Source organism: Drosophila arizonae, chromosome 3 (assembly GCF_054131065.1).
Source record: "Drosophila arizonae isolate 15081-1271.41 chromosome 3, UAZ_ARI_1.0, whole genome shotgun sequence".
Lineage (NCBI taxonomy): Eukaryota > Metazoa > Arthropoda > Insecta > Diptera > Drosophilidae > Drosophila > Drosophila arizonae.
In genome coordinates, this window is record NC_142923.1 from 14,468,302 (window position 1) to 14,492,639 (window position 24,338).

At 38.6% G+C, this 24,338-nt stretch overlaps 4 protein-coding genes across 4 annotated transcripts; 1 reads left to right on the top strand and 3 right to left on the bottom strand.

Moving 5' to 3' along the window:
* Nucleotides 1–795: 795 nt before the first annotated feature.
* On the bottom strand, nt 796–10,503 carry LOC108609613 (uncharacterized). The gene is made up of 3 exons (XM_089466153.1): nt 9,141–10,503; nt 2,407–2,477; nt 796–1,485 (listed from the first exon to the last, which is right to left on the bottom strand). Exons 1-3 carry the CDS (start codon nt 10,457–10,459, stop codon nt 887–889), a joined length of 1,989 nt encoding a protein of 662 aa, XP_089322279.1. The 5' UTR covers nt 10,460–10,503; the 3' UTR covers nt 796–886.
* A 2,456-nt stretch (nt 10,504–12,959) lies between these two features.
* Lip1 (Lipase 1) lies at nt 12,960–16,374 on the bottom strand. The gene is made up of 6 exons (XM_018001459.2): nt 16,275–16,374; nt 14,769–15,135; nt 14,521–14,698; nt 14,103–14,458; nt 13,589–13,726; nt 12,960–13,524 (listed from the first exon to the last, which is right to left on the bottom strand). Exons 2-6 carry the CDS (start codon nt 14,958–14,960, stop codon nt 13,054–13,056), a joined length of 1,335 nt encoding a protein of 444 aa, XP_017856948.1. The 5' UTR covers nt 14,961–15,135; nt 16,275–16,374; the 3' UTR covers nt 12,960–13,053.
* A 470-nt stretch (nt 16,375–16,844) lies between these two features.
* Lip2 (Lipase 2) lies at nt 16,845–22,502 on the bottom strand. The gene is made up of 6 exons (XM_018004756.2): nt 22,121–22,502; nt 21,877–22,054; nt 21,575–21,822; nt 21,349–21,498; nt 18,221–18,349; nt 16,845–18,133 (listed from the first exon to the last, which is right to left on the bottom strand). The coding sequence occupies exons 1-6, from the start codon at nt 22,226–22,228 to the stop codon at nt 17,723–17,725; spliced, it is 1,224 nt and encodes a 407-aa protein (XP_017860245.1). The 5' UTR covers nt 22,229–22,502; the 3' UTR covers nt 16,845–17,722.
* On the top strand, nt 18,900–20,245 carry LOC108611913 (aminomethyltransferase, mitochondrial). Its single transcript, XM_018004755.2, has 2 exons — nt 18,900–19,410; nt 19,466–20,245. Exons 1-2 carry the CDS (start codon nt 18,937–18,939, stop codon nt 20,222–20,224), a joined length of 1,233 nt encoding a protein of 410 aa, XP_017860244.1. The 5' UTR covers nt 18,900–18,936; the 3' UTR covers nt 20,225–20,245.
* Nucleotides 22,503–24,338: the final 1,836 nt, after the last annotated feature.

The following is a 24,338-nucleotide window of genomic DNA, read 5'->3' on the forward strand; positions in this document are numbered from 1 at the left end:
ATCAGTTCAGTTGATGATTTCATTAGTCAATAAGATATCAACTTTAATAGACAGAGCTCAGGCTAAATATATCTAAATAGAGGAGATATGTCTTACCGTTGCAGAAATCATTTGCATATGTATTCGATCATTAGCTGATCTGATTAATCACAAATATTGTTCCTTCCCGAAGACTTGAAATCTTACATATATATTTGTAAGTCCCCTTATCGTGTGAAATTTTTATTTGTTACTTATATCAATTTATTTACGGCCTACCTTAATTTTTAAGACTTCAAATTAATACAGAATCCTCAATCGATTTTGGACTGTGTGTGAGCATTATGCAATCGAAAAATATAATATTATTAATTAATTTGAGCAATGAATTGTGTAGAAGAGGAAAAGGGAATATTCCAAGAGGGATTTAAAACAGATCTTTTTGCAATTAAATGAAGAAATAATAATACGACAAGTTAATCACAAATCAGTGATTAGAATGAATGAAATATAATATAAAATAATGAAATATAATAATGAAATGAAATTGGCATCAAACTTCATTTACATTAACTCTACTTACTCAAGAAGAGATAGCAGTCATTACTTTTTTTGTTTAAGAGGCTTTAAAGTCTCTGATTGAAATAAAGCCCAAAATATTTTAGTTAATCTCATCAAAACTGAAAAAACAGTTTTTTCTGTTAACAAATTATAATTTGATTAACCCATGGCTGCCAATGGCTCTATTCATTTTTCTCTTGACTCGCATTATGTTTTTGGTACGGCCTTTCTGGAAACATTGAAAAGTCGAGAGTATGGTTTTCAGTTTGTTGTTTTTTATATTTTTAAGAGTATTTTTAACATAACTTATAACTAATTTAGCAAACATTTAGTTAACTCAAGGGCTTCAAACAAAGAAGCCACCGCCTCCGGCCGAAGAAGATGCGGAGGCAGACGCCGAAGAGGCACCACCACCTAGACCACCACCTGAGGAAGAAGAGCTGGCGGATGCTGACGAAGAGGCTGAGCCGCCACCACCGCCGCCACGACCGAATCCGGGGCCACCGCCAAATCCAGGGCCACCGCCAAATCCAGGGCCACCGCCAAATCCACCATATCCAGGACTACCAAATCCAGGGCGGCCTCCAAATCCACCATAGCCGGGACCGAATCCGCCACCAAATCCAGGGCGGCCACCATATCCACCGCCAAATCCACCATATCCACCGCCAAATCCACCATATCCACCGCCAAATCCTGGGCCACCAAATCCAGGACGACCAAATCCGAATTGTGGCAGCGCCGACGCGGCAGCTATCAGCAGGGCAAGTACAATAAGGGTCTTCATATCGTTCGTGTTTTCTTTGCAGGTGACGGTGCGACTGATGGACCACAGCCGAGCCACCCAAATATATATGCTGTAAGTGAGAGCTCGAGACGACCGAAGCACTAGCACTCCGTCTGGATCGTGCGTGATAAATGAGTTGACGAACGGAGTTCGGACATCTCATGCCATTTACCGGTTTTCTTTGCTATTATTTTTCATTATCGGCTTTGGGCTTCATAATGAGCAGACAGCGACATCATCATCATGTTCAACATCAAACAAATTCATGATCTGTTTCGTTCGGCTAGCCGGCTTGGAGGTCTGTCACTTGACCGGGTGAATCCCAGAACAACAACACGTAAGCAACCAAATTATAATACATAATTATGTACAATGGAATTGTTTACGCATGGACTTGATAAATACACTTATCTAAGGTTTGTTTACAAGTCGCTTATTAATAATGTTTAGGGGTCAACAATTTGCTTTGGTCTTCCTGGTTTGAGGAATTCCCCACGCACCTACTATCATATTTCTTTCTCGCACTCCGGCTCTATCTGTCTATCTCTCTCTATGTATAGCAAATTCTACTTAAAAGACCTGTTCATCTTGAAGAGTTTATTCGCCTTTATTTCCAAAGCGGTTTCTATGGCGTCGTTACAAAGCAAATAACAAATAGAAAACAAACAAAATTTCGAGAAAAATCATCTCGCGCTCCATTCATTTCATATGCGCTAAAAAAAAAAAAAAAAAAAAAAAAAAAAAAAAAAAAACATGTTTGATCAATACCCTTTCTGATGGGTGTGTTTATATTCTAATCCCTGAGCGTACCTGAACCTATTTGAGCAGAATATTATTATTAATAAGTATAAATTCCAACAGGACCATGCTATACTTTTTATATTTTTGATTTTTTATTTATTTATTTTTTAAGATATATTTATATATATTTTAAGATATATTTGTTTACAAACTTATATATTATGTTAGCATATTTACTATTAAATAAATAACATCATATTAATAATAATATAAATATTATTCATTTTCATTTGATATCTAATTTTATGTCGATTCGTAATAAAGTTTCGTTGCTTTGCTTTCAGTATCCTCCAGTGCCATATGCCGATTTATCGTATTATTTTTCTTGTTCGCCAAATTCGGCCTACAACTTACTAATGAGAAATTATAATAGATTAGCAATGGGTGTCACAGACTTATTTACATTTCGCGGCCATATTCCTATTTCACAATAAACTTTTCGAAATGTGAATACCCTTAATATTATGATTTTAATTTTATTTTACGAACATAAAGTTTTCAAAATCTAAAAGCCATAAAAACTTTAAATGTGTAAATTGTGGAGCCTATTTTATATGCATGAGACAGATAGAAGAGGGCGTGCGCAGCCATTTGAAGTATACTAATAATATTCAACTGAATCAATAAATAGATAGTCAGGTTGATCTAGACTAATCTTTCTAAAATCGAAATCGAATCGACAAATAAATTATAATAAAGAATAAAAGATAAAGAAAATGAATAAATTTCACCAAAATAGATATAAATATATGTATATAAAATAAAAAAGAGGTAAAAAGAAATGTGAATGATTCTCTTATTGTAACTTTTTCTCAGCTATCATCTAGCTCTTAAATATTGTTTACCAAATCATATACAATCTAAGCTTAAGTATTATAGCTATAAATAAATATCAATGAGATAGGACTTTTCACTTGAACTTATTATTCCTCTCCCGCTGTTGAGTATTAGCAAAAACTAGTTCCAGATGTATATAACGATCCATTCATAGCCAAGTAACTGGGAATATTACTACTTGAGCACCCACAATATATAGTATAGTGTAGTGTGTATTTGTAGTATGCAAATTGAACAATGATGATGATCACTTTCAGAGATTTGCAATCAAAGCTGCTGGTAAAGATTTAACAAACAAACGAAGGTGCCAATGAAGAGGGAAAATACAAAAAATTATAATAATATATGATAGTTCTTCATAGATCATATGGGGTATACAAGGCACATGGAAGGTGAGAATAATAAGCAGAATAATATATAAATAAATAGTCATATACAATATTGAATTCAAAGTTAAATTGCCTGCTAAATTAACAGTAAATATCGGTGAATAACATTATGGGAGAGAATATAATCTTGCAAATGAAAGTAAAATCCGAAATAAATGTATATATTTTTGTTTCTTATTTAAGTAGAGGGTACAGCAACGTGCCAAACTTTAACTTAAAAAATAATACAAAATACTTAATATACAATTGTTAATTAACAAACAGCATCTCTCTAGTATACTCTCTCTCTTTCTCTCTCTCTCTCTCTCTCTCTATATATATATATATATATATATATATATATATATATATATATATATATATATATATATTCGATGGCGAAACCAGTTTCAATATCGTCATTTGAGAGATCACACGTGAACGAACTCATATCAAGTTCTAATGATAATATGCTATACGACTCATCGTTCCAGGGGTTTTCCGGCTGGTGAAAAGTTTTTGTGATTTTTTGCATTTGGTCAACTAGTTGTTAAAATCAATACTAATTTAATAAACATATACACGGGCAATTAGCACCAAAAATTCGGGGAAGTCCACCAGCCCCTTTCCAAATCGCCCACCAGCGTCATAAAACCGAGCGATATAACAAATGATCTCAATTTAAATGTTTATTCAAGCAGCTTTAACCCAAAATGTAAGCAAAGCTTTAACTAATTTCTTTTCTCTACTTTCAAATTTGTCTCAGCCCGAATTTTTTTATTCATGCAATACGGCGCCCAAACAGACAAACGATAAAAACCTATGTCACAGCTCCACTTAAAAGTCTCACACAAAATATCAAACCGGTTTTTCAATCTATTTCTTCTTCTATCATTTATTTTTGCATTATTTATTTTTGCAAATTAATGTCAGTTTTTTCTTCTTTGTTAATATTTATATAAGCGTGTAGCAGTTTATTGTTGCTTGCTTGTTCTCTCTCTCTCTCTCTATCTCTATCTCTATCTCTTTCGTTGCTTGTGTTGACTTATTGATTGCTTATATGATTTATTGTGCACGAACAAAAAAAAAATAAAAATAAAAATAAATATGTTGGCCCATGATTTTACAATTAATTCAGCAAATTGCTAATTACGTGGATCAATTAGCTTATTCATAAAAAAAAACTCGACTAAAAAAAGTGAGCGTAATTAATTAAGTGTATATTATGTTTGTCTATTTTAATCACTTCATATTTAACCTAAGTGATTTTTTTTTCTATTATTTTTATTAAATTTATTATTATTATTTTATTTATTTATTGATTTTTTTTTTTTTTTTTTTTTAGTTTATGCGTGATGTGTGTAAAACTCGCTATCGAATCTAGTTTTTAGTTGTGCGATTAATAGTCAATTTATGAATATTAATGCGTAATAAAAGCGTAGCTTACACCGGCCAACAAGGCTTGGCAACACAACTATATAAACTTTTTAAATAAAATATGAAGATGAAAACCGGAAGACCAAAAACCCCATTTTTTTTTTCTTCTTCTTTTTTTTCTAAAGAATTTAAGAACAGACTTTTTAGATAATTAAAAGGTATATTAAAAAAAATTAATTGTTTTTTGCTGTTAAAGGGGAAAACCTACTTGTTTTCAGCTTTGGGCTAAATTATCTACAAATTCTTAGTTTAATAGCAAATATCGCCATAGAGTTAAGCATTGAACACAATAACAAGTTTTAAATAAATTGAAATTGTTCAATTCTAACAAATCAATTTCCATTGCATAAAATATTATGTCTATGTAGAAAAGGATATTGTCCTGTACTCTTAAATTTAAAAAATGTAAAACACAACACTTGTATAATAAGAAATAAAAAACAACTAAATTGAAAACAATTTTGTTGGCATATGTATTCACAGGCTCAAAAATATTGCGTAAATAAATAATAATTTATTATTGAAGGTAATCTGTGCTACCTTAGAAATTCACGTTATTGCGTTAGCAAAAATAGTTTTTGTTTGGCTCCCAAGGGCATATAATTTTTACATTATATAGATTTGCTTGAGCAAATGTACTTACATCAATGAAATCAGCTTTAGATGCAAATCCTGACTAGTCATTTTGTTACGTACTTAAAAAAAGAAACACACAAATCTTATTTAACACGTTGACTAGCAAAGAATTTTGTAAATTTTAATTAATTGAATATTGTAAAATTATAAAATGCGAAATGTTCTCAAGGTTCTGTCTCTTAAATTGCTTGATTAATTTTATAATCTAAATAGACTCTATATTTTTGTTTAAAGAAATTATACATATTTGTTGTTGCTCCAATATAGCAGGTAATTTGTTTTTCTTTTTTTTTTTGCAATATATTTATGAATATTATCCAAAAATCATCTTCTATTATGCGTTAATTTTTTCAAATCTACAAATATAATTTACGCACAGAGTTTATATTATTTATATCAATTGCTGCACACATAATTAATAAATATGAAATTTAATGCGTAAATGTAGTTAATTTATAGCTTGAAAACGCGCGATATCATAATGAACTGCAATTAATTGAAAATATTTGGTTATTATATGCAATCAACATCAAATAATTTATCGTTGCAATTTTATCGCATTTGCCGTCAAGGCAACCGCCAGGCGCCAAACTAGGTAAAGTCACGTTGATTATGCAAACTGAACAACGGCGGCCGAAAAATCCAAAAATATCCACAAATCCGTGCATGGCAAATGGCAAATGGAAAAACTCTGCGCTCGATGCCAATATTAAGGGCCAAAATGCATTTGCTGCACTCAATGCTTATACTGTTATTGCCATTTGCGAGTATCGCTCTCCCTCCCCCTCTCCCACACTGGTTACTAAATTGAATTGGCCGCCTAGTTGGCGAACTTTTCAATTATGCACCATTTCGGTTAATGGGCAAATCGACATCAAACGACAAATGCGCTATGCGATATACATTTTGAATTATTTAATTTTAATTAAAATTCCCATATCAAGCACATGGATATTGCAATGCAAACCCCATTGCATACCTTCAGGCGCGGCAAAAATAATTACGAGTATTCCGCAAATGAGTTACTATAGCTATATAGCAATATAATTCATTAAAAAGCTTTCTTAAATACACATTTTAATAATAATATGCAAATATTAAATATTATAAAAATATACATTTACTATATTCATACATAAAAATATTTGATATAATACGTAATATTCAGGTAGTTGGAATACATATTTATTTATTTAAAAAATAATAATAATAATATTTTTATTGAGAATTATTTCTGTATTATTGTGTCAAATATAAAAATAAAAAAGAATTAATTTGGTAATAACAATTTGTTGTAATAATAACAATATTTTTATTGAGAATTATTTCTGTATTATTGTGTCAAATAAAAAAATAAAAAATAATTAATTTATTATGCGAACTCTGAGCAAACCATATATTTTTTCAGAATTTTCTTGAAACTTTTCTAAACAATTTTTTAATTTGTAGTTGAAACTTATATATAGTGAGCACAGAATGACATATAGAGAGAGAAAGAGAGAGTGTGTGTGTGAGGAAGAGAGAGAAAGGAAAGTGTGACACTTGATTTGGGGCATACTTTTTAGCTTTCAATTAAACTTGATTAGTTTTGTGAATCAATTTATTAACTTTATTTATGCTCTAAAAAGACATCTATATAATAAAAACTCTTTATAACTTCTCATTTAAAAATTGATGACCATATGTTACGAACTGAATTTTGAAGCTATAGCCATGCCGCTATGGATGGGAAAGCATATTATTTAAATTCCCAAAATTCAAAACTTTAATTATTTTGAATCTCAATTATGATCAATAGCATCAACTGCTGCCAAAATACAGCACCTACAAATGGGATCACCTTTAAGGCAATATCCGCAAAGAGACAAATTCAAACTTTGACCAACGTTAGACAGCAAAGTTTCAGTAAAATTGCAAATGTACGAACTTGTGGATTAAAAGGGGAAAAAAAAAAAGAAACTTTAGCAAAGAGAGGAAGTATTTTGCACATGTATTTACATTTATTTTATTACCTAACATAAATTGCGGCAAACAAAGGAACGCAATATTGTCAATTCGACAACGAGGCAGAGTCCAACGGCAATTGTTGCCATCATGCGAATGGCAACAGCAACAGCAACAGCAGCAGCAGCAGCAACTGCAACAGCATCAACTTGCAACACAAAGCGGTAGCAGAAGCAGCAGTCGACTATGTGGCAAGCCGCCAGCAACAGGAGCAGCAGAATTTGTTGGCCTAGCCCTGGGTGAGCTCATGTTCGACTCGGCTCCTGCTGTTGTCTTCCTGCCACTGCCCCAACGACACCGCGTGCACTTCCGCTTTATGCTGTAAAGTGCACCACAGGGGTTCATTGTCCTTGTGCAAATTGGTCTGAGTTTATTGCCAATGGCTGTTCGCAGCAGACGCTGTCCGACCCAACAGCTGCTCCTGGCCAATTCTCTCTCTCTCTCTCTCTCTCCCTCTCACTATCTCTTTGCAAATGGGATGCGCTGCCGTCTGGACTGGCGTTGAGCAATAAAACTGCACTTTGAGGCTGCACAAAGTTTGCTTAAGATTTCAATTTGTTGCTGGAAGCTGCCGACGCCGCATTGTGTGCAACAATTTGCAATAGTAAAATTGCCCCATCTGCGCTGTAACTTTGGCCCCAAATGATAAATGCCTGCTAAATGCCACAGACTGCAATCGCTACCACGATTTATATGGCCCACGATGTTATCAATGTCTTCAGTTCTTTAAACTACGCGCGCAGCTCTCAAATAGGCCCATTAATTTGGACTAAACTTTGCCAACTTCAATTACAGCCAACGAAATTTCGACAAAACTAAGAGAGCACTTGGAAAATACACTGAAGAAAATGGGACTAATCAAAAATAACTTTTGAATATAAATATATAAATTTATTTATTGGTCTATATAATTATTTATTGCTCTATATATTTATATGCTCTAAAATGTATACAACTTTATTTGATATATATCCTATATTTTCTCTTAGTGCATGCATTAGCCTTCTAACTTTGCCTGCATCGAGCTACATGTGAGAAGCGTTTTGCATAAGCACTCGGCTTTCCTTCAAGGACAACACGTGACTTTCCAACTGTAATGGAAACTTTTCACTTTTAGCCAAACTTATGAAATATTATCGCTCGAAATGTCTGGCGTCGAGGGATAAGTTTTAGTATACTGCCACCTGGCACAAGTTTACGACAGAATATTCTAAGTGCTCGGCTAATGAAATTAGCCGTCTCTGTATGACAAAGCAAGCAACTGCGACATTCTCCATCCAGCAAATGCGAAATGCTCAAATAATGATATGCCTCAGCCAAATTGCATAAAGCGGGTTTAATAATTAACACAATTGCCTCTAACTGGCGGCTAATTGTGGTATAGACGAGCATGACCTAAGTGCAAGTTCTAGACATTAATATACCCTTTGAAGTGCTAGAGATAGCATATGCGTTGTGCACTTTAAATGTTTTCCAATTAACTTATTAAATAATTAGAGATCTGATTTATAATTTAGATTAAAAGCTGTGTATAACAAACCTTTTATAGATGTGAGAGCCAGGCAGATCTGTTATGTAATTTTATAAACTGCATCAGCAATAAAATAAAATGTTTTTTTTTTATAAAAACTGATTTATTTGAAAATCTCATTTGAGGTCTCTTATTTACTTTGAAATACTCATTTGCTTTGTAATTAGCCTGGCGAACTGAGAAGTTAAATTAACTAAACTAACGGCCGTAGCCACCTGCAGAGGCTGAGGCAGATGCGGATGCTGATGCAGAGGAGCTAGCACCAGACTTACCACCACCGTAGCCACCGCCGCCTCCTCCGTGCTTGCCACCACCTCCGTAGCCGCCACCACCAAAGCCGCCGCCGAACTTGCCGCCACCGAACTTGCCTCCAAGTCCAAGAGCGCCGCCACCGAATGGTCCACCGGAGAAACCACCGCCTCCATGGCCGCCATGACCACCGCCAATGCCGCCATGACCACCGCCAATGGCGCCTCCACTGGCGCTGGAACCAGCTGACGCACCTGCACTACCGCCACCAATGCCACCACCGAAGCCGGGTCCTCCGCCTCCATGAGCACCACCTCCATGGGCACCACCTCCATGGGCACCACCTCCAATGCCGCTGCCCGCAGATCCACCAGCGTAGCCACCGCCTCCAAGGCCAACACCGCCGCCTAGTCCACCGCCAAGACCACCTCCAAGGCCGCCACCGCCTCCATGGCCGCCACTACCGAAACCAGCGCCTCCATGACCAGCTCCTGCTGATCCACCAGCAAAACCACCGCTTCCTTGGCCGCCACTGCCGAAACCGCCTCCTCCAAGGCCACCACCGCCTCCATGGCCGCCACTGCCGAAACCGCCTCCTCCAAGGCCACCACCGCCTCCATGGCCACCGCTGCCGAAACCGCTTCCTCCGAGACCACCACCGCCTGCATGACCACCTCCGGCTGATCCGCTTGCTGATCCACCGGCGAAGCCACCGCCACCATAGCCGCCACTGCCGAAGCCGCCTCCTCCAAGGCCACCACTGCCGAAACCGCTTCCTCCAAGACCACCACCGCCTCCATGGCCACCACCTGCTGATCCACCACCGAATCCACCGCTACCGCCATGACCGCCACCCAGTCCGGCACCTCCGCCGCCCGCACCAAATCCAGGTCCACCGCCTCCATGTCCACCAGCGCTTGCACTGGAGCCAGCTGAAGAAGAGCCGCCACCGCCAGCGCCAGCGCCTCCATAGCCGCCGCCGCCACCACCAAATGGACCACCTCCAGCTCCAGCTCCCAGACCCAGTCCAAGACCTGCACCACCGTGCTTGCCACCGCCAAGTCCCAGGCCGCCGCCAAGTCCTAGTCCAAGACCTGCACCACCTAGGTCCAAGCCGCCGCCTCCACCGCCTCCGCCGCCAAATTTGCCGCCCGCACTGGCGCTGGAGCTAGCCGACGCGGATGCTGTAGATGAGGCACCACCACCACCGCCTCCATAACCAGCGGAAGCCAACGCAACGCAAACACTGAGCACAATAAACAATCTCATCGGAGCTTCTGACAAACACCAACTGACTTCGGCTCCTAGAGAACTCTCAGCTTTTATAAGAACGTCGAGGCATTGCGAAAATACAATTTACAACAAAATGCAAAAAACCCAAAACTAAAAACAATAAAATAAAAACAAAAACAAAACGAAATGAAAAAAAAAAATGTACTGTAAAATATAATCAAAGCAACAAGCAAATGCAAAACTCTAGTCACGTTCTGAACACCGGGATCGATGCCGGGTCAGACGGTGCAAAACTTTGATAATTAACCCACACACAGGGAAAAAGAGAGAGAGAGAGAGGAGAGTGAGTGAGAGAGAACGAAAGACATCAATAATATCGAGCCATAAACAATAATAAGGCATTTATTATCATTTTTATATATTATATTCCTCATTGTCTACGACCCTCTCGATGTATAACGTAATCATCGACCGATCGAGCAGATCTTCAAACAAAATTCAGATAAGCCAGAATCGAGATTAATCGAATTTCTTGATAATGTAAGAAAAACTATTTATAAAATATTACAATTAGGTTTTGATAATTTTATATTGTCCATAAACTTGCAAACCAAGTCAGAGTAAAAATCTTTTATTTAGCAAATTGTATAGATAAAATGGTTGGAAAAATAAATAAATACTGTATTATAGGACATCCTTATACATATATATACTTTAATATACTGTATATATAAAGCTATCCAATCCACTGAAATTTTAAATCTAAAGGCAAACAATTTGATTATGAATCGTTCAATGTATCCATAAATTTCTTTCTATAGGCAACACTAACTTATATCTCTATCAAATATATTCGCAGATTTTTCTAATTTATGTTATTATTCCAGTCATCCAGTATCCAGTATCTCATAATCAATGTATATCGTATTATATATTCAACACTCACTTCAATCTTCAATCAATGCCTCGAATTGCATTATGACAAGTCTGGAAAATACAGACATAAAAATGATTCAGATATTCCCGACACTTCAATTTCAATATTCTTTCATCATATGCCATTTAATATGTGCTACGCTCAGAGCATTCGTTATTCGTTGATTCTCGATTTTTGTTTTCTTTCTTGTTCCCATAGTAATTTGTTTACATAAATCAAGCTTGCGACGTCATTAAGATCGGAAATAGCAGCACCAAACAAGATTAGAATACGAATTTAACGGCACTAAGTACGGCGGGATGATTATGAAAGTAACTGACCCTAAGGTGTATTTAGACTGACGAGCGGGGCAGATTAAGAAGCTATTAGCTACGATTTTAATCAGGTAAATAATAAGTATTAAATAGACTTTACGATTGATTTTCTAAAGAAATGAAAATTGCTGCGCTTTTCACTAGTCTGACTTATTTGCTGGATATTTTAATTATTATTATTTTTTTTTTATTATTATCAAACTCCTTTTAATATAAAAAAAAAATGGAATATTTAAAAAAAAACTTTAAAAATACTTTGTATTTTCTTCCATTCTTTTGTCTCTCTTCCTCTCTACTCCACAATTCGCAATGAAATTAATTTATTTATCATTTTCTACATATTTTACAATGAGAAAAACCCATTTTAGATAAGACAATGACGCTGGAAGTTAGATTTTTTCCAAATCCCACGACTTAGACTGTGCATTGATCAAAAATAAATAAATTTAACAAACACGTTATTCATGACGCCCGTAAGTGATATCTGCCTATAGATCACTTATACCAGTAATGCAAGTAACTAATCCCCTATAAAAATGTATTATAAATTAAAATTTAATATATATATTTTTTTTTTAATAAAAGGAGTTTAATATAAATATTGTTTTGTTTATTATTACTCAAGAAAAATGCTTCAGGACACAGTACGCTTTTTCCAGAGTTTTTCATAGCTCATAAAGAAGAAAACAATAATAAATGAAGTCAATGCAGTAGTAATGTATGATCCTAACAGGCAGTCATCCATATAGCCAATCTCCCATATATGCAATCTCCATTCAGCTTGATATTTATGTGATCAAAAATGAATGCAATCCTTTATATACTTCAAGTTTACACTGAACTTTTTTTTTTATTCACTAAGAACTAAATTCCAGTAGCAGAGTACGTTTTGGTGTTGAGGAAAATACAGTTTTCACGCCTTGAACACAGCTTTTCACTTATTTTTGATGGCCGGGTGAACTGAAATGCAAATGTCAAGAGTTGCTTGGCCTGAAAGCATAAGCAGCTCCGAGAGAAAAGTCACTCACTAGACAACAACAACAACACGAGCCGCAGCAGCAGCAGCTGTTGAGAAAATGGCATGTGCTTAGGAAAATAGAAAATTTCCTCAAGGAAATCTGCTTAGAAATGCATGTACTTGTTGTTTCCACGGCTGTTGCTGTTGCTTGGTTTCTTGGAAAATCTGCTACAGCTTTGTGGGCCAAGTCATTGTCAGCTGAAAGAAACAACTTTTGACTTCCGTTTCCGGTCGAGCCGGAGCTGCTGCATATTTAAAAACGCACAGTTTTATGCAAATATCTATTCCATATTTAAAGCTACACAACAAAGGCAAAATAAATAAATAAATATTAGATATGCTGCTGGACGAGCACTGAACATCATTTGGCATGTAGGCCAATTGCACGCCCTCGTATCCTCAGGCCCTTGACCTCGCCCTCCACATCCCTGGCCGCCAGCTGGGGCGTTGGCAGCGGCTGCTTGCCCAGCACTTGCAGCATGCGGTCGTAGACCAGCCTGCGTACATCCACAGCCCAGAGGAAGTCCATGTGGTTGAACTCCTTGAGCGGCACCAAATACTTGCCAGTCACATTGCCCAAGTCCTCGCACATGGCCTCCACATCGTGCGGATGACACAGCAAATCGTTGCTTGAATAATAAACAAAAGTCGGCACCGTCACCAGGCTCAGATTGTAGCGCGGCGGCAAGTGCTCCCTATACAATGCCATGTTCTTGTTCGAACTGTAGCTGTATGGTGCGAATCTGCCGCTCTTGATGATTTGTATAAAGTGCTTGACCTGCTTGGCGGCCACGCCTGCCGGATAATGGCCCAAAACAACGGGAAACATTTTCTAAAATTACGATAAACACTTGAAGTGCCAGGAAATTGGCTTTACAGCTACCACTTGAACTTACCCTGTTGAACTCGTTCCAATTGCGTCCCACTATGCCAAAGACAGCCTCGATGCAAAGTCGTTCCGTTTCCTCGGTCATGCGACAGAGAAAGCGAAATTCACCATTGAACATTTCGGTTATGGAGCTGCCTACCAGGGTCTGGAGAATGAGGAGTGTGTGGGGAAGAATATGCGGAATTCAAGGAACGTATGGCATATAAAGAGTGTAAGAAATATACAGATATTTAGGGAAATAGGGAATATATTATAAGGAATATATGGAATAGTGGAATTATATCGAATATAAGGAATAGTACGAATGGAATGGAATATAAGAAATATGAAAAATACACGGATATTTGCAAATAACACTCAAGATGCCCTATAGCCCTAAAATCAATTCTTAAACTTAGTTTTTTTAGCACTCCTATTTTCGTATATAATGTCATCTATAATATTACCTCGCCTAACTTCGTATATTATATCATATATAGTGATACCTCTGTTTTATGTTTTTATCTCTGTCATATACTCACATTGAAATACAGGCTGATGGCACGTATATAGGGATGATCTTCGGTTTCTTTGGCATAGACAGCCGGCGCCATGGCCTGCATGGAGATGACCTTCTCGTTGTAGGCCGGTCGCATCGAGCACATGACAAAGAAAGCCGTGCAGCCCTGGGAGTGTCCGGCGTATTGCAGTTTCTTATAGCCGGTCAACTTAAGCACATAATCGATCATGGCCGGCAGATCGTACATGCCTATTTCATGCCAGCTGAAGTCCCAGAACTTCGAGGCATCCGGATCGAGAGTGGTGTGATTTCTCGAGTAGCGATTGCCGCGCGCATTTCCCAGCCAAACGTCATAGTTGTGGTCGGCCAGCAAGTAGCCTGGAGCGAAAGTACTCGTAATCACATGGCCAGCATTCATTAATCATAGCGGCGACACTCACCCAGACTCACATTGGGGCCCATCACAACGAAGCCCGCCGAGCTGTCGACGAGTCCGTGCTGCAGCAGAAAGGGCTGGGCGCCCGTTTTCCGTATGCGATGCATTGTTAGAATGTAGCCATCCTCTGTGGTCACATGATGCACTTCCGCCTGGTAGCCGTATTTGGCAATTAATTTATCCTGTTGATGAAATGTGTAAATTGTCGTTGCAGTTGATGGGCGAACTGGCTCGGGTCATTAATCTTCGTACCACAGTTAGGTTGGAGTCCTGCTTGATGTTTTTGCGCTGTAATTTCTCTTCGGGTGTCTCATCCTCGACACTCTCCTCCTCCTCCTCCTCCTCTTCCTCCTCTTCCTCGTCCTCCTCGCCGCCAATCAGCTGCGCCTGCGCTCTGCCAATCAGCAAACACAAGCCGAGCGCCAGCAATAAACGATGTTGCATTATGATGGATGAATGGTACCTTCACTCCAATTGAACCGATCAGCATAAAGAGAAATTGGGTCTTTCAATTTCGTATACTTTGTTTTTTTTTGTATACTTTGTTTGCTTGGGCTCTTTACTTGTTGGTCAACTTGAGCGCTGCGCGTCCCGGCCTCAACTGAAACTGAAACTGAAACTGAAACCAAAAATCCGGCGACGCGTTTACAAAGAATGCCGAAAAAACTTTCGATCGCCAACAACAACAATCAAAGCATTGACAACAACAACAGCAACAACATCGACAACAACAATGATAATAAAAAAATGCGTTATGACGTGTTTTTGATTTTGTTTGGTTTTACCTCTTTGATTACAAAATATACCCTGTACTTTTGAGCTAACTGAAGCTGGCTATGATTCAATATTTGTGAACAAGTGTGAAGAGGTGTCTTCTGATTGAGTAATACTAAATGCTTAATGAGAGATTATTATGGTAATTAAATATTTATACCACAAAGAGACAATACAGCAAATAATAATGACAACATTGTTTTTTAAATTAAAAATAGAAAATATAAGATACGTATCAGAGTTTTTTTTTCGAATCAAATTCCATTCATATAATAGTGTTAAGTTATAATTGTCATTCTAATGATAATAGTAATTATTTTATGTTTTATAAGCTATACTAAAAATATCTATATTTTATAAAAATATCTATATTAGTAATCTATATTTATATAATCTATAAACATATACAAAACATAAAATTTAAATATGAATATATTGTATCTCATGAATATATGAATAAATGTCATATCTATGTTCGTAATATATAAATATGTATACGTAAATCATATTAATGATAATTCATATTAATTTAAAATAAATATTATAAATCATTATTGACTAAACCTACACCTTCGTATATCTATTGAGCAACTACCCCACATTTACATAAGCCAAGCTTACTACAGAGTATCAGAGTGTTTCCCCTTCACTCTCTCACTCACGCTCTCTCTCTCTCTCTCTCTCTCTTACTTCTCTTGTTGTAACTTTTGTAACTTTTAAATGATATGCTTTCTGACAGCTAATTAAGGCAAAAGAGACGACAAGCGCGAAAAGAGAGAAGGTAAACCAGAAAACAAAAACCAAAACAAATTGAGATGCGTTGAGTGTTGTTATCGATAAAGAATTACAATCAAAATGCAACTACAGTAGAGCTTCGTTGGGCGTGCTTTATATTTTGAAACTGTGCCAGCTTTCATCTAGGTCGAAATGAACTGATTACCTTTGCCTTGGTTTGGCAATAGCAAACAAAATATGTCAACTTACCAAATCAAAGAAAAACTTTTCCAGCTCAATTTTATGGACAAAAAACCAAACAGAAGCAGCGCGGCGAATACAAAATAATTGAAAATATATATTTAACAACTTTTGAAAAACAAATTTAATGAATGTCTGAAATATTTAAATAAATATTTAGTAATTCATACAAAATGATTCTAAGATATTAGACTTAAATGTCAAAAACTAATCTTTGTATTAGAAACTAATTATTTTTATTTAGCTTGAAAATCAAATTGTAAATGTCCAAAATTTTCGTTTTTTATTTTCTCTTTTTTTTTTAATTATTAAATTATGTGAAAGTGAGTTTCTATAAAGACTAAAAATAATAATTCTGTACGTTTATTAATTTCGAATGTATAAACACTCTGGTCACCGCAAATGGATATCTCATATTTTGAACTCACTTTTGAAAATGTATGCTATATAATATGTGCAAAGATTCAAAATACACATATACTTTAACATACATATTTACTTAATTAAGTAAAAAAAATCATTTAAATAATAATTATTATTTATAGAAAATATACTAAATTATTACAAAAATTCAAAGCGAAACTGTTATCCATTTCAATATTTTAAAATAAATATTTAGTTTATTATTGTATTGTATTTTAGTTTTTATTATTTATATATAGAGCGCACAAAAATTATGTTAGTTATACACTAATAACTAAATGTCGATTTGGTTATGTTATTTTTATAATCAAATTAATTAAGTTAGTTAATATTTAATAAAATAATTCTTAATATTTTCAAGTATTTCATTATTTAAATTTATAATTTACCTTTTTCATCCAAAATTAAAGAATTTTGAAATTACGAAAATTTAAAAGTAGTTAGAGTATCTGTATCTATCGTTGCTAAAATTTTGTTTCGTCTAGTTTGCCATTTCACCTTTTTGGCCAAATATCAAGCGAATTGGCTTAATAACCTTTTTTTGGCTAAGCCTCTATTGTGGCCGTTGCTTCCGCGTCGTCTATTGTGGGTCAAATACTTAGGAGACTGCTAAAAAACAAAAAGCAAAAACGAAAAAAAGAAAAAAAGAAAAACAAAGACAACAGAAGAAACAAAAAAACATTTTTGTCCGTTTGCCTTTTGAGTGGGCAATCAAAAGAAAGTAAAAGTGTTGGGCCCAGACGGCAATTTGTCACATTTTGTTGTTGTTGTTGCTATTGTTGGCATAGTATTCAGTTTTTTATTTGATTTTTTTTTATGGCTTGGCCAACAGTGAACCGATTACATAATTGCCATTTGGCCACTTGGCTCGTTGCCAGAGCAAATAAAACACATTTCGCTGTGGCTCGCGCTTTTAATGAGCCTCAATGGGCGCCTTTGATGACAGCTCGGAGAGCCCAATTACTTAGCACCACCAACAACTGATGCCCACCTCCCTCTCGCACTCTCTCTCTCTCCATCGCTCTCTCCCTCTCTCATTCGATTATGTATGGTAATTTGCCTTCGAAAAACTTTTCCATTGCCTCGATCAGTTTGTCATTGACCAGCGTCTTCACGTCGCTCGAGACTAGGAAATCAAAGTGATTGAACTTCGAGGATGCAATGCGTCGCACACCACGCACCGAGCTCAGCATGCGGGCATAGATGCCGTGCACGCCCTCGGGCGTGGCGATCGCATCCGTTTCACCAAAGTACAAGATGATGGGCACACTGATCTGGCTGAGATTGTAGCTGATCGCCTCGACACTGTGATAGACCTGCATATTCTCAATGGGTCCGTAGTCGTAGGATATAAAATCGCCCGATTTCCAAATCTGCTGCAGGTGTCGCAGCTCGCGCGCCGAGCCACCTTGGAGCAGGTGCTCATAGCTGAAGATTTCCAGCAGCTGTAATGGATCATGGCTATGATTATAAATGTTACATCTATGCAAATGTATATAAATTTAATAAAACATATGCATTGTTGTTTATACCTTTTTATTGCTCTGCGCGCTGCCAGCCAAGTTTTTGGTATAATATTCACAAAGCTCTCGCTTTTTGTTGCATAATTTACGCAGTTCGCCGGGTGCAAATAATTCAAATTTTTTGGCCTTCTCTCGCTTCTGTATTGAAAGAATAGCGGGAATATTAAGTGTTTTAAGTTGAAGTCATCTATGAAAATGTTTGATTATTTGCCTCAGGGATACTTAGTAATAATAATACAATTATGAAAATAATGCTAATAATAATACTTATAATGGATTTTTTCTATAAATTCTGAATCTTTTTGTTTTCAAAATCCATTTTATTTAAAGCTACTCTTAAGTATATAAATATGTAAATATGCCTCTCTCTTTCACTCTCACTCTTTGTCTCCCTCTCTCTCTCTCTCTCCTGTCTTGAAATACTCTCTTAATGCTCTCAGCTAATCACAGCTGATTAATAAATACGTATGTAAAATCGCAGTGCTCTGTCCCTCTCTCTCTCTCTCTCTCCCTCTCTCTCTCTGTGGGGGGTTATCAGCTATTTGTGAACCTGAGCTCTAATCACAGCTCGGCGTGTATACATTATTCCTTTATTATTTGTTCTGCTCTGTCTCTAGGTCTGCCCACTTTGCTCTCCCTGATGTCAGGCGGTGTCAAGTGGCTTATCAAGTGATGGGCGCACACGAACCTCATATGGACGAGGCCCGATCTTCAGTCTCTCCAACATGTTCAAGCTAAGCAGCCGACTGCAGACGCACAAGGTCTTTCCTCTCGGCTGGCCGAGGGTGCGCCACGCTTCTGCCAGCTCCGCGGGCGAGCGCACTGCCCTCTACGATTTCCATGTGCGCAAGGGCGGCAAAATCGTGAACTTTGGCGGCTATGCGCTGCCCGTGCAGTACTCGGACCAGAGCATCATTGCCTCACATCTGTACACACGGCGCGTCGGCTCCATATTCGATGTCTCGCACATGCTGCAGACCTATGTGCGGGGCAAGGACGCCGCTGCGTGCCTGGAGAGCGTCTGCACAGCGGACATACTGGAGATGCCCGGAGGCAGCGGCAGTCTGACCGTGTTCACCAATGAGCAAGGCGGCATTCTCGACGATCTGATTGTGAACAAAGTGAGCGAGCAGGAGCTCTATGTGGTGTCCAATGCGGCCATGAAGCAACAGGATCAGGAAATCATGAGCTCAGCTGTGGTAAGACTCAATTTTTCCCTTGCTAAAACATTTATATTTACAATAATGTTTGCAGTCTCGCTTCAAGTCACAGGGCAAGGATGTGTCCATTGAGTTCCTAAGTCCGGCGGACCAATCTCTGATTGCAGTTCAGGGGCCACAGGTGGCTCAGCAGCTGGCGAAGCTGCTGCCCCAGCCCAAGGCCCTGGAACAGCTCTACTTCATGCGATCCGGAGTCTTTGAGCTGGCTGGCATCAGCAATGTGCGCATCACTCGATGCGGCTACACGGGCGAGGATGGAGTTGAGATTTCGGTGCCGTCTGCGCAGGTGGAGACACTGACCGAGGCGCTGCTGGCTGCCGGAGAGCTGAGGCTGGCTGGCCTGGGCGCTCGGGACTCGCTGCGGCTGGAAGCCGGTCTCTGCCTCTATGGCAACGACATCGATGCACAGATCACGCCCGTGGAGGCAGCACTGGCCTGGCTAGTGGCCAAGCGCCGACGCACCACCGCCGACTTTCCCGGCGCCCAGCCCATACTGCAGCAGCTGAAGGAGGGAGTGCAGCGTCGTCGCATTGGCCTCCAAATGCTGGGCGCCAAAGCGCCGCCAGCTCGCGCAGGCGTGGCCATCTTCAGTGACGGCCAGCAGGTGGGTCGGGTGACCAGTGGCTGCCCCAGTCCCAGCACCGGACGCAACATTGCCATGGGCTATGTGACGGAGCAGCTGAAGAAGCCCGGCACCAAACTGGAGCTAAAGGTGCGCGACAAATTCTACGAGGCGGAAGTGACGCGAATGCCATTCGTTAAAGCCAACTACTACAGTAAACCCAAGCAATAAACTGAATTGGCCAACTTGAAAGATGTTTATAAAAACCAAAGTGCAAATCTCATAGAGAGTTATTAGGGCAAGTCTTAAATCAACAGAAGGCAGTAGATCTAACTTAGGGATATATCAAATTGATGCGACCTTCCTAATTATCATAGATGTATATAGATGTAGGAAAGAGGAGTGTCAGACCCCATAATATATACATACACAAAGTATATATTTTTGAGCAGGCCGATGTGCTAATATTCGGCCAACTTTCAACGAAAATTATTTTCTAGGTGATTATTTAGCTGATTTGTTGCTGATTTTTTTTGTTCATGCTAAGTTCAGTTCGGAATCGGGCTTAATACACTCATTTATATATACATATACATAAAAAATACATACATAGGCATAGGCATGTATGTATTTCAAATGAATTCTATTTAAAACTTTCAAATACCAGTTGATCATCTTAAGCTTTAGGCTCTGTTCGCCACAGAAACCGCACAAATCCAACCCTCTCGTTCTCTCTCTCTTTATCTCTCTCTCTCTCTCTCTCTCTCTCTCTCTCTCTCGCTTAGCAAGGGACTTCGTTTCGTTTCTGAACGAAAGACTTTTTGCTGCATTTAGCTCAACCAAACGATCAGCCGTAGCCGATAACGAACGAGCTCGGTACAGAACCGATGCAGTCGGTTGCTCTCTGAGCTTCAGCTGTCAGAGTGCGAGTAACAGACTCGTGTGTGTATGTATGCACGTATTTACGTATCTAATGTTATTTGCGAGCTATGGCTCTGTCTAAGAAGTGTGCAGCCTTATTGAGTGTTTTTCGAAGCTAGTAATGCCTACATACACATGCTACACTACCCCAAATTCGACATTTAAATTAATAAAATATTAATCTGATTATTCAATTCAATTCGTTTTCACCAAGGTAATTAAGTAAATCCAATATTAATATTACTACTACTATTTTGCTATGGCTATAAATGTGTATGTATGTATTGCCAGAGGCACAAGAATTTAGAATATAACTCAATTAACTTTTCAAGTACTTTTCTAGCTTAGCATCTCTAACATGAAAAGAAAAGCAAATCCGCCGCTGCCTTATCATGCCATGCAATTAGCCGGCACGCTCCTAAAATAGTAATTACCTTGACAAACTTCATTATGGCTCGCACGTGGGCGGCATCGAAGCGCACCTGTCGATGCAGCCGAGCCAAAGGCGCCAGGCCCTGCATTAGCTGGATGTGCTGATTGAAGCGCGGCTGCAGGGCGCAGAGCACGAGGAACGCATTGAAAGCCTGAAGCAAACATGAATCAACAGCGCTTCGCTGCCTGCCCTGACAGACGGCTGGATGGATGTTGGAGGATACTCACCTGTGAGTGTCCAATTAGGAGCACTTGATGCGCCCGCGTCTCGTTTAGCTGTTCGGCTGCCTCGCTCTGCGTAAGCGCCACAATGTGGTCAATTATGGCGGGCAAATCGTATGCGCCGTGCTCATGGAAGCTATAGCGCCAGAAATCGGCCATGACATCGGTCAGCTCCACGTGCTGTCTACCATACGACGAGGAGCCGCGCAGATTGGCCAGCCACACATCGTAGTTGCGCTGATGCAGCTGAAAGGCTGCGGCACAGATGCATTGAGATAAATGTGAATAGTTCGAGCCCAGCTGCTTACCCAGACTCTTGGCCGGACCCAGGCACAGCCAGCCGAGCGAGGAGCCCATCAATCCGTGCACCAGCAGCACGGGTCGCGCCCCCAAACGCGGCAAGCGCTGCAGCTGCAGCTGGTAGCCATCGCCGCTGGTCACATTGTGCAGCTCGTGGCTGTAGTTCAGCCGCTGCAGCCAGTCAAGCTGCAAGCATTAGATGGACAGCACTCAGTCCGGGCTGGAGTATGCCCCCACTTCGCCTCCACCTACCGTTGTCCAGCTTTTGCGCTCCTCCATCTCGGCCCAGCTCAGGCCAATGACAATGAGCACGGCGGCTCCAATGATGCTGCAGTCGGCAAACCTGTCCAATTCACACATTGTACTAGACCAGACTGGGCTGCTCTCTTGCTCCAAGCGACCTTTGTCAAACGCTTGCCTAATGGCCCACTAGTAGATAATCTTTGCGCTCCACCAAGCCCCAAATACACACACGGAAATTGGACGAGTTATTTTGAGAAATTACTTTTTGAACAGACCATAAAATGAGCAGAGCAGATACCCTTTATTGTGCTGTATACCCTGTATTTTGCTTTTTTTTCTAAATTACTTTTATGATAATATAAATACATATTTAAACGATGCTTATTGAGCATGGATGACTGTTAACCTATAATTTGAGTTCGTTAGGGACACATTTGGTTACCTCTGTTCTAAATACCTGCTGTGCAGTGTAATTATTTCATTTGCTATTCTGTTGCTGAGTGTGTTTCCCCGCTTCGCATTTTAACTGCTGACAACTCTTTTTATTCCACTCGAATGCGCCCCACCCTCTCCACACTCTCCACTTTATCAATTTACATTTTTATATACTCGCTGTACAAAAGAAGTATATTTGTTAGTGAATATTTGAGTTGAGTAAAAACTTTGAAATCAATTTATTAACATGAATTGCTAAAGTACACATAAATGGAAATCTATAAGAATTCATCTGCTATAAACCAGAAAAAAAAGTTAAAAAAAAAAAAAATAGCCGTGAACATTCTTTTTTTGCCAATATATTAATTTCCTTTTTTTTTGCGTGCACCACAATGAAATTTATTTCAGATTTCGTTTGGTGGCGCGACAAATGCAACAAAAGTAAATTGTTTAATTGCAGCTTTATTAAATTTAATAAAAATGCATATGCCGCCCAGACAGGACACGCCCACGCCAGTGCCTGGCCAAGCGCATATGCGGCTTGGCGTTGCTTCCGTTAATCGACTGCACTTTTATATTCAGTTGCATGCACAGGAGGCAGCCACTGCCATTCCCATTCCCTGCTCCTGCTCCTGCTACAATCCAGCATATGCTGCCGCAAGGACCCTTTTGTGCGTGTCCTTTGTTGCTACAGTCAGCTCTGTTGCCACTTTTACCTTTCTCTATCTCTTTTGTATTCCATTTAATTTGGCGTTTGCTTTTGGCGCGCAGCAGCTTTTTCTTTTCTGTCTCTGGTTTTTATTACTTTTTTTTGGGCTTTTCATAATTTTAATAAAGTTCACAGGGATTTTTTAATTCCTTTACCCATTTTTTGCTGTTGTTGTGGTTGAGCTCAGTCAATTGTTATCTCCCTGGCGATAAGTAAATATGCAATTGCAATTGGCAACTGCCTCTGAGTGCTTCGTGTTTGTGTTGATTTTCATATTCCTGCCGCCCACTTTATGAGCACGAGCATGAGTTGGAAGTACGGCCATAACTCCGTGTACGATAGGCTCAACGAACGGGGCTTAAATGTAAAACGTTTCCGTGCCCATTATGTGAACGACAGCATAATTTAATCTATTTTATTTAAGCTTTATTTAATTTGAATTCAATTCGGCAAACTTAATTTTTAATTACTTTACAAACAAAAGATTTCTGAACTGAATATCTGTATCTGCATCTGCATCTGCGCCTGCGCATCTGTATCGTCTTATAATATCGTTTATAATGCAGATACAGATACAGATACAGATACAGATACAGATACAGATACAGATACAGATACAGATACAGATACAGATACAGATACAGATACAGATACAGATACAGATACAGATACAGATACAGATACAGATACAGATACAGATACAGATACAGATACAGATACAGATACAGATACAGATACAGATACAGATACAGATACAGATACAGATACAGATACAGATACAGATACAGATACAGATACAGATACAGATACAGATACAGATACAGATACAGATACAGATACAGATACAGATACAGATACAGATACAGATACAGATACAGATACAGATACAGATACAGATACAGATACAGATACAGATACAGATACAGATACAGATACAGATACAGATACAGATACAGATACAGATACAGATACAGATACAGATACAGATACAGATACAGATACAGATACAGATACAGATACAGATACAGATACAGATACAGATACAGATACAGATACAGATACAGATACAGATACAGATACAGA

What these genes read in the sequence shown, in the direction of transcription:
- LOC108609613 (XM_089466153.1), bottom strand. Translation starts at nt 10,459, where the DNA reads ATGAGATTGTTTATTGTGCTCAGTGTTTGCGTTGCGTTGGCTTCCGCT. An exon ending in GCAGGTGGCTACGGCCGTTA is followed by an intron (nt 2,478 to 9,140) that starts GTTTAGTTAATT and finishes CTCATTAGTAAG; the next exon opens with TTGTAGGCCGAATTTGGCGA. An exon ending in GGCACTGGAGGATACTGAAA is followed by an intron (nt 1,486 to 2,406) that starts GCAAAGCAACGA and finishes AAATGGCATGAG; the next exon opens with ATGTCCGAACTCCGTTCGTC.
- Lip1 (XM_018001459.2), bottom strand. Translation starts at nt 14,960, where the DNA reads ATGCAACATCGTTTATTGCTGGCGCTCGGCTTGTGTTTGCTGATTGGC. An exon ending in AGGACTCCAACCTAACTGTG is followed by an intron (nt 14,699 to 14,768) that starts GTACGAAGATTA and finishes TTTCATCAACAG; the next exon opens with GATAAATTAATTGCCAAATA. An exon ending in GGGCCCCAATGTGAGTCTGG is followed by an intron (nt 14,459 to 14,520) that starts GTGAGTGTCGCC and finishes CTTTCGCTCCAG; the next exon opens with GCTACTTGCTGGCCGACCAC.
- LOC108611913 (XM_018004755.2), top strand. Translation starts at nt 18,937, where the DNA reads ATGTTCAAGCTAAGCAGCCGACTGCAGACGCACAAGGTCTTTCCTCTC. An exon ending in AAATCATGAGCTCAGCTGTG is followed by an intron (nt 19,411 to 19,465) that starts GTAAGACTCAAT and finishes TAATGTTTGCAG; the next exon opens with TCTCGCTTCAAGTCACAGGG.
- Lip2 (XM_018004756.2), bottom strand. Translation starts at nt 22,228, where the DNA reads ATGTGTGAATTGGACAGGTTTGCCGACTGCAGCATCATTGGAGCCGCC. An exon ending in AGCGCAAAAGCTGGACAACG is followed by an intron (nt 22,055 to 22,120) that starts GTAGGTGGAGGC and finishes TAATGCTTGCAG; the next exon opens with CTTGACTGGCTGCAGCGGCT. An exon ending in GGGTCCGGCCAAGAGTCTGG is followed by an intron (nt 21,823 to 21,876) that starts GTAAGCAGCTGG and finishes TCTGTGCCGCAG; the next exon opens with CCTTTCAGCTGCATCAGCGC.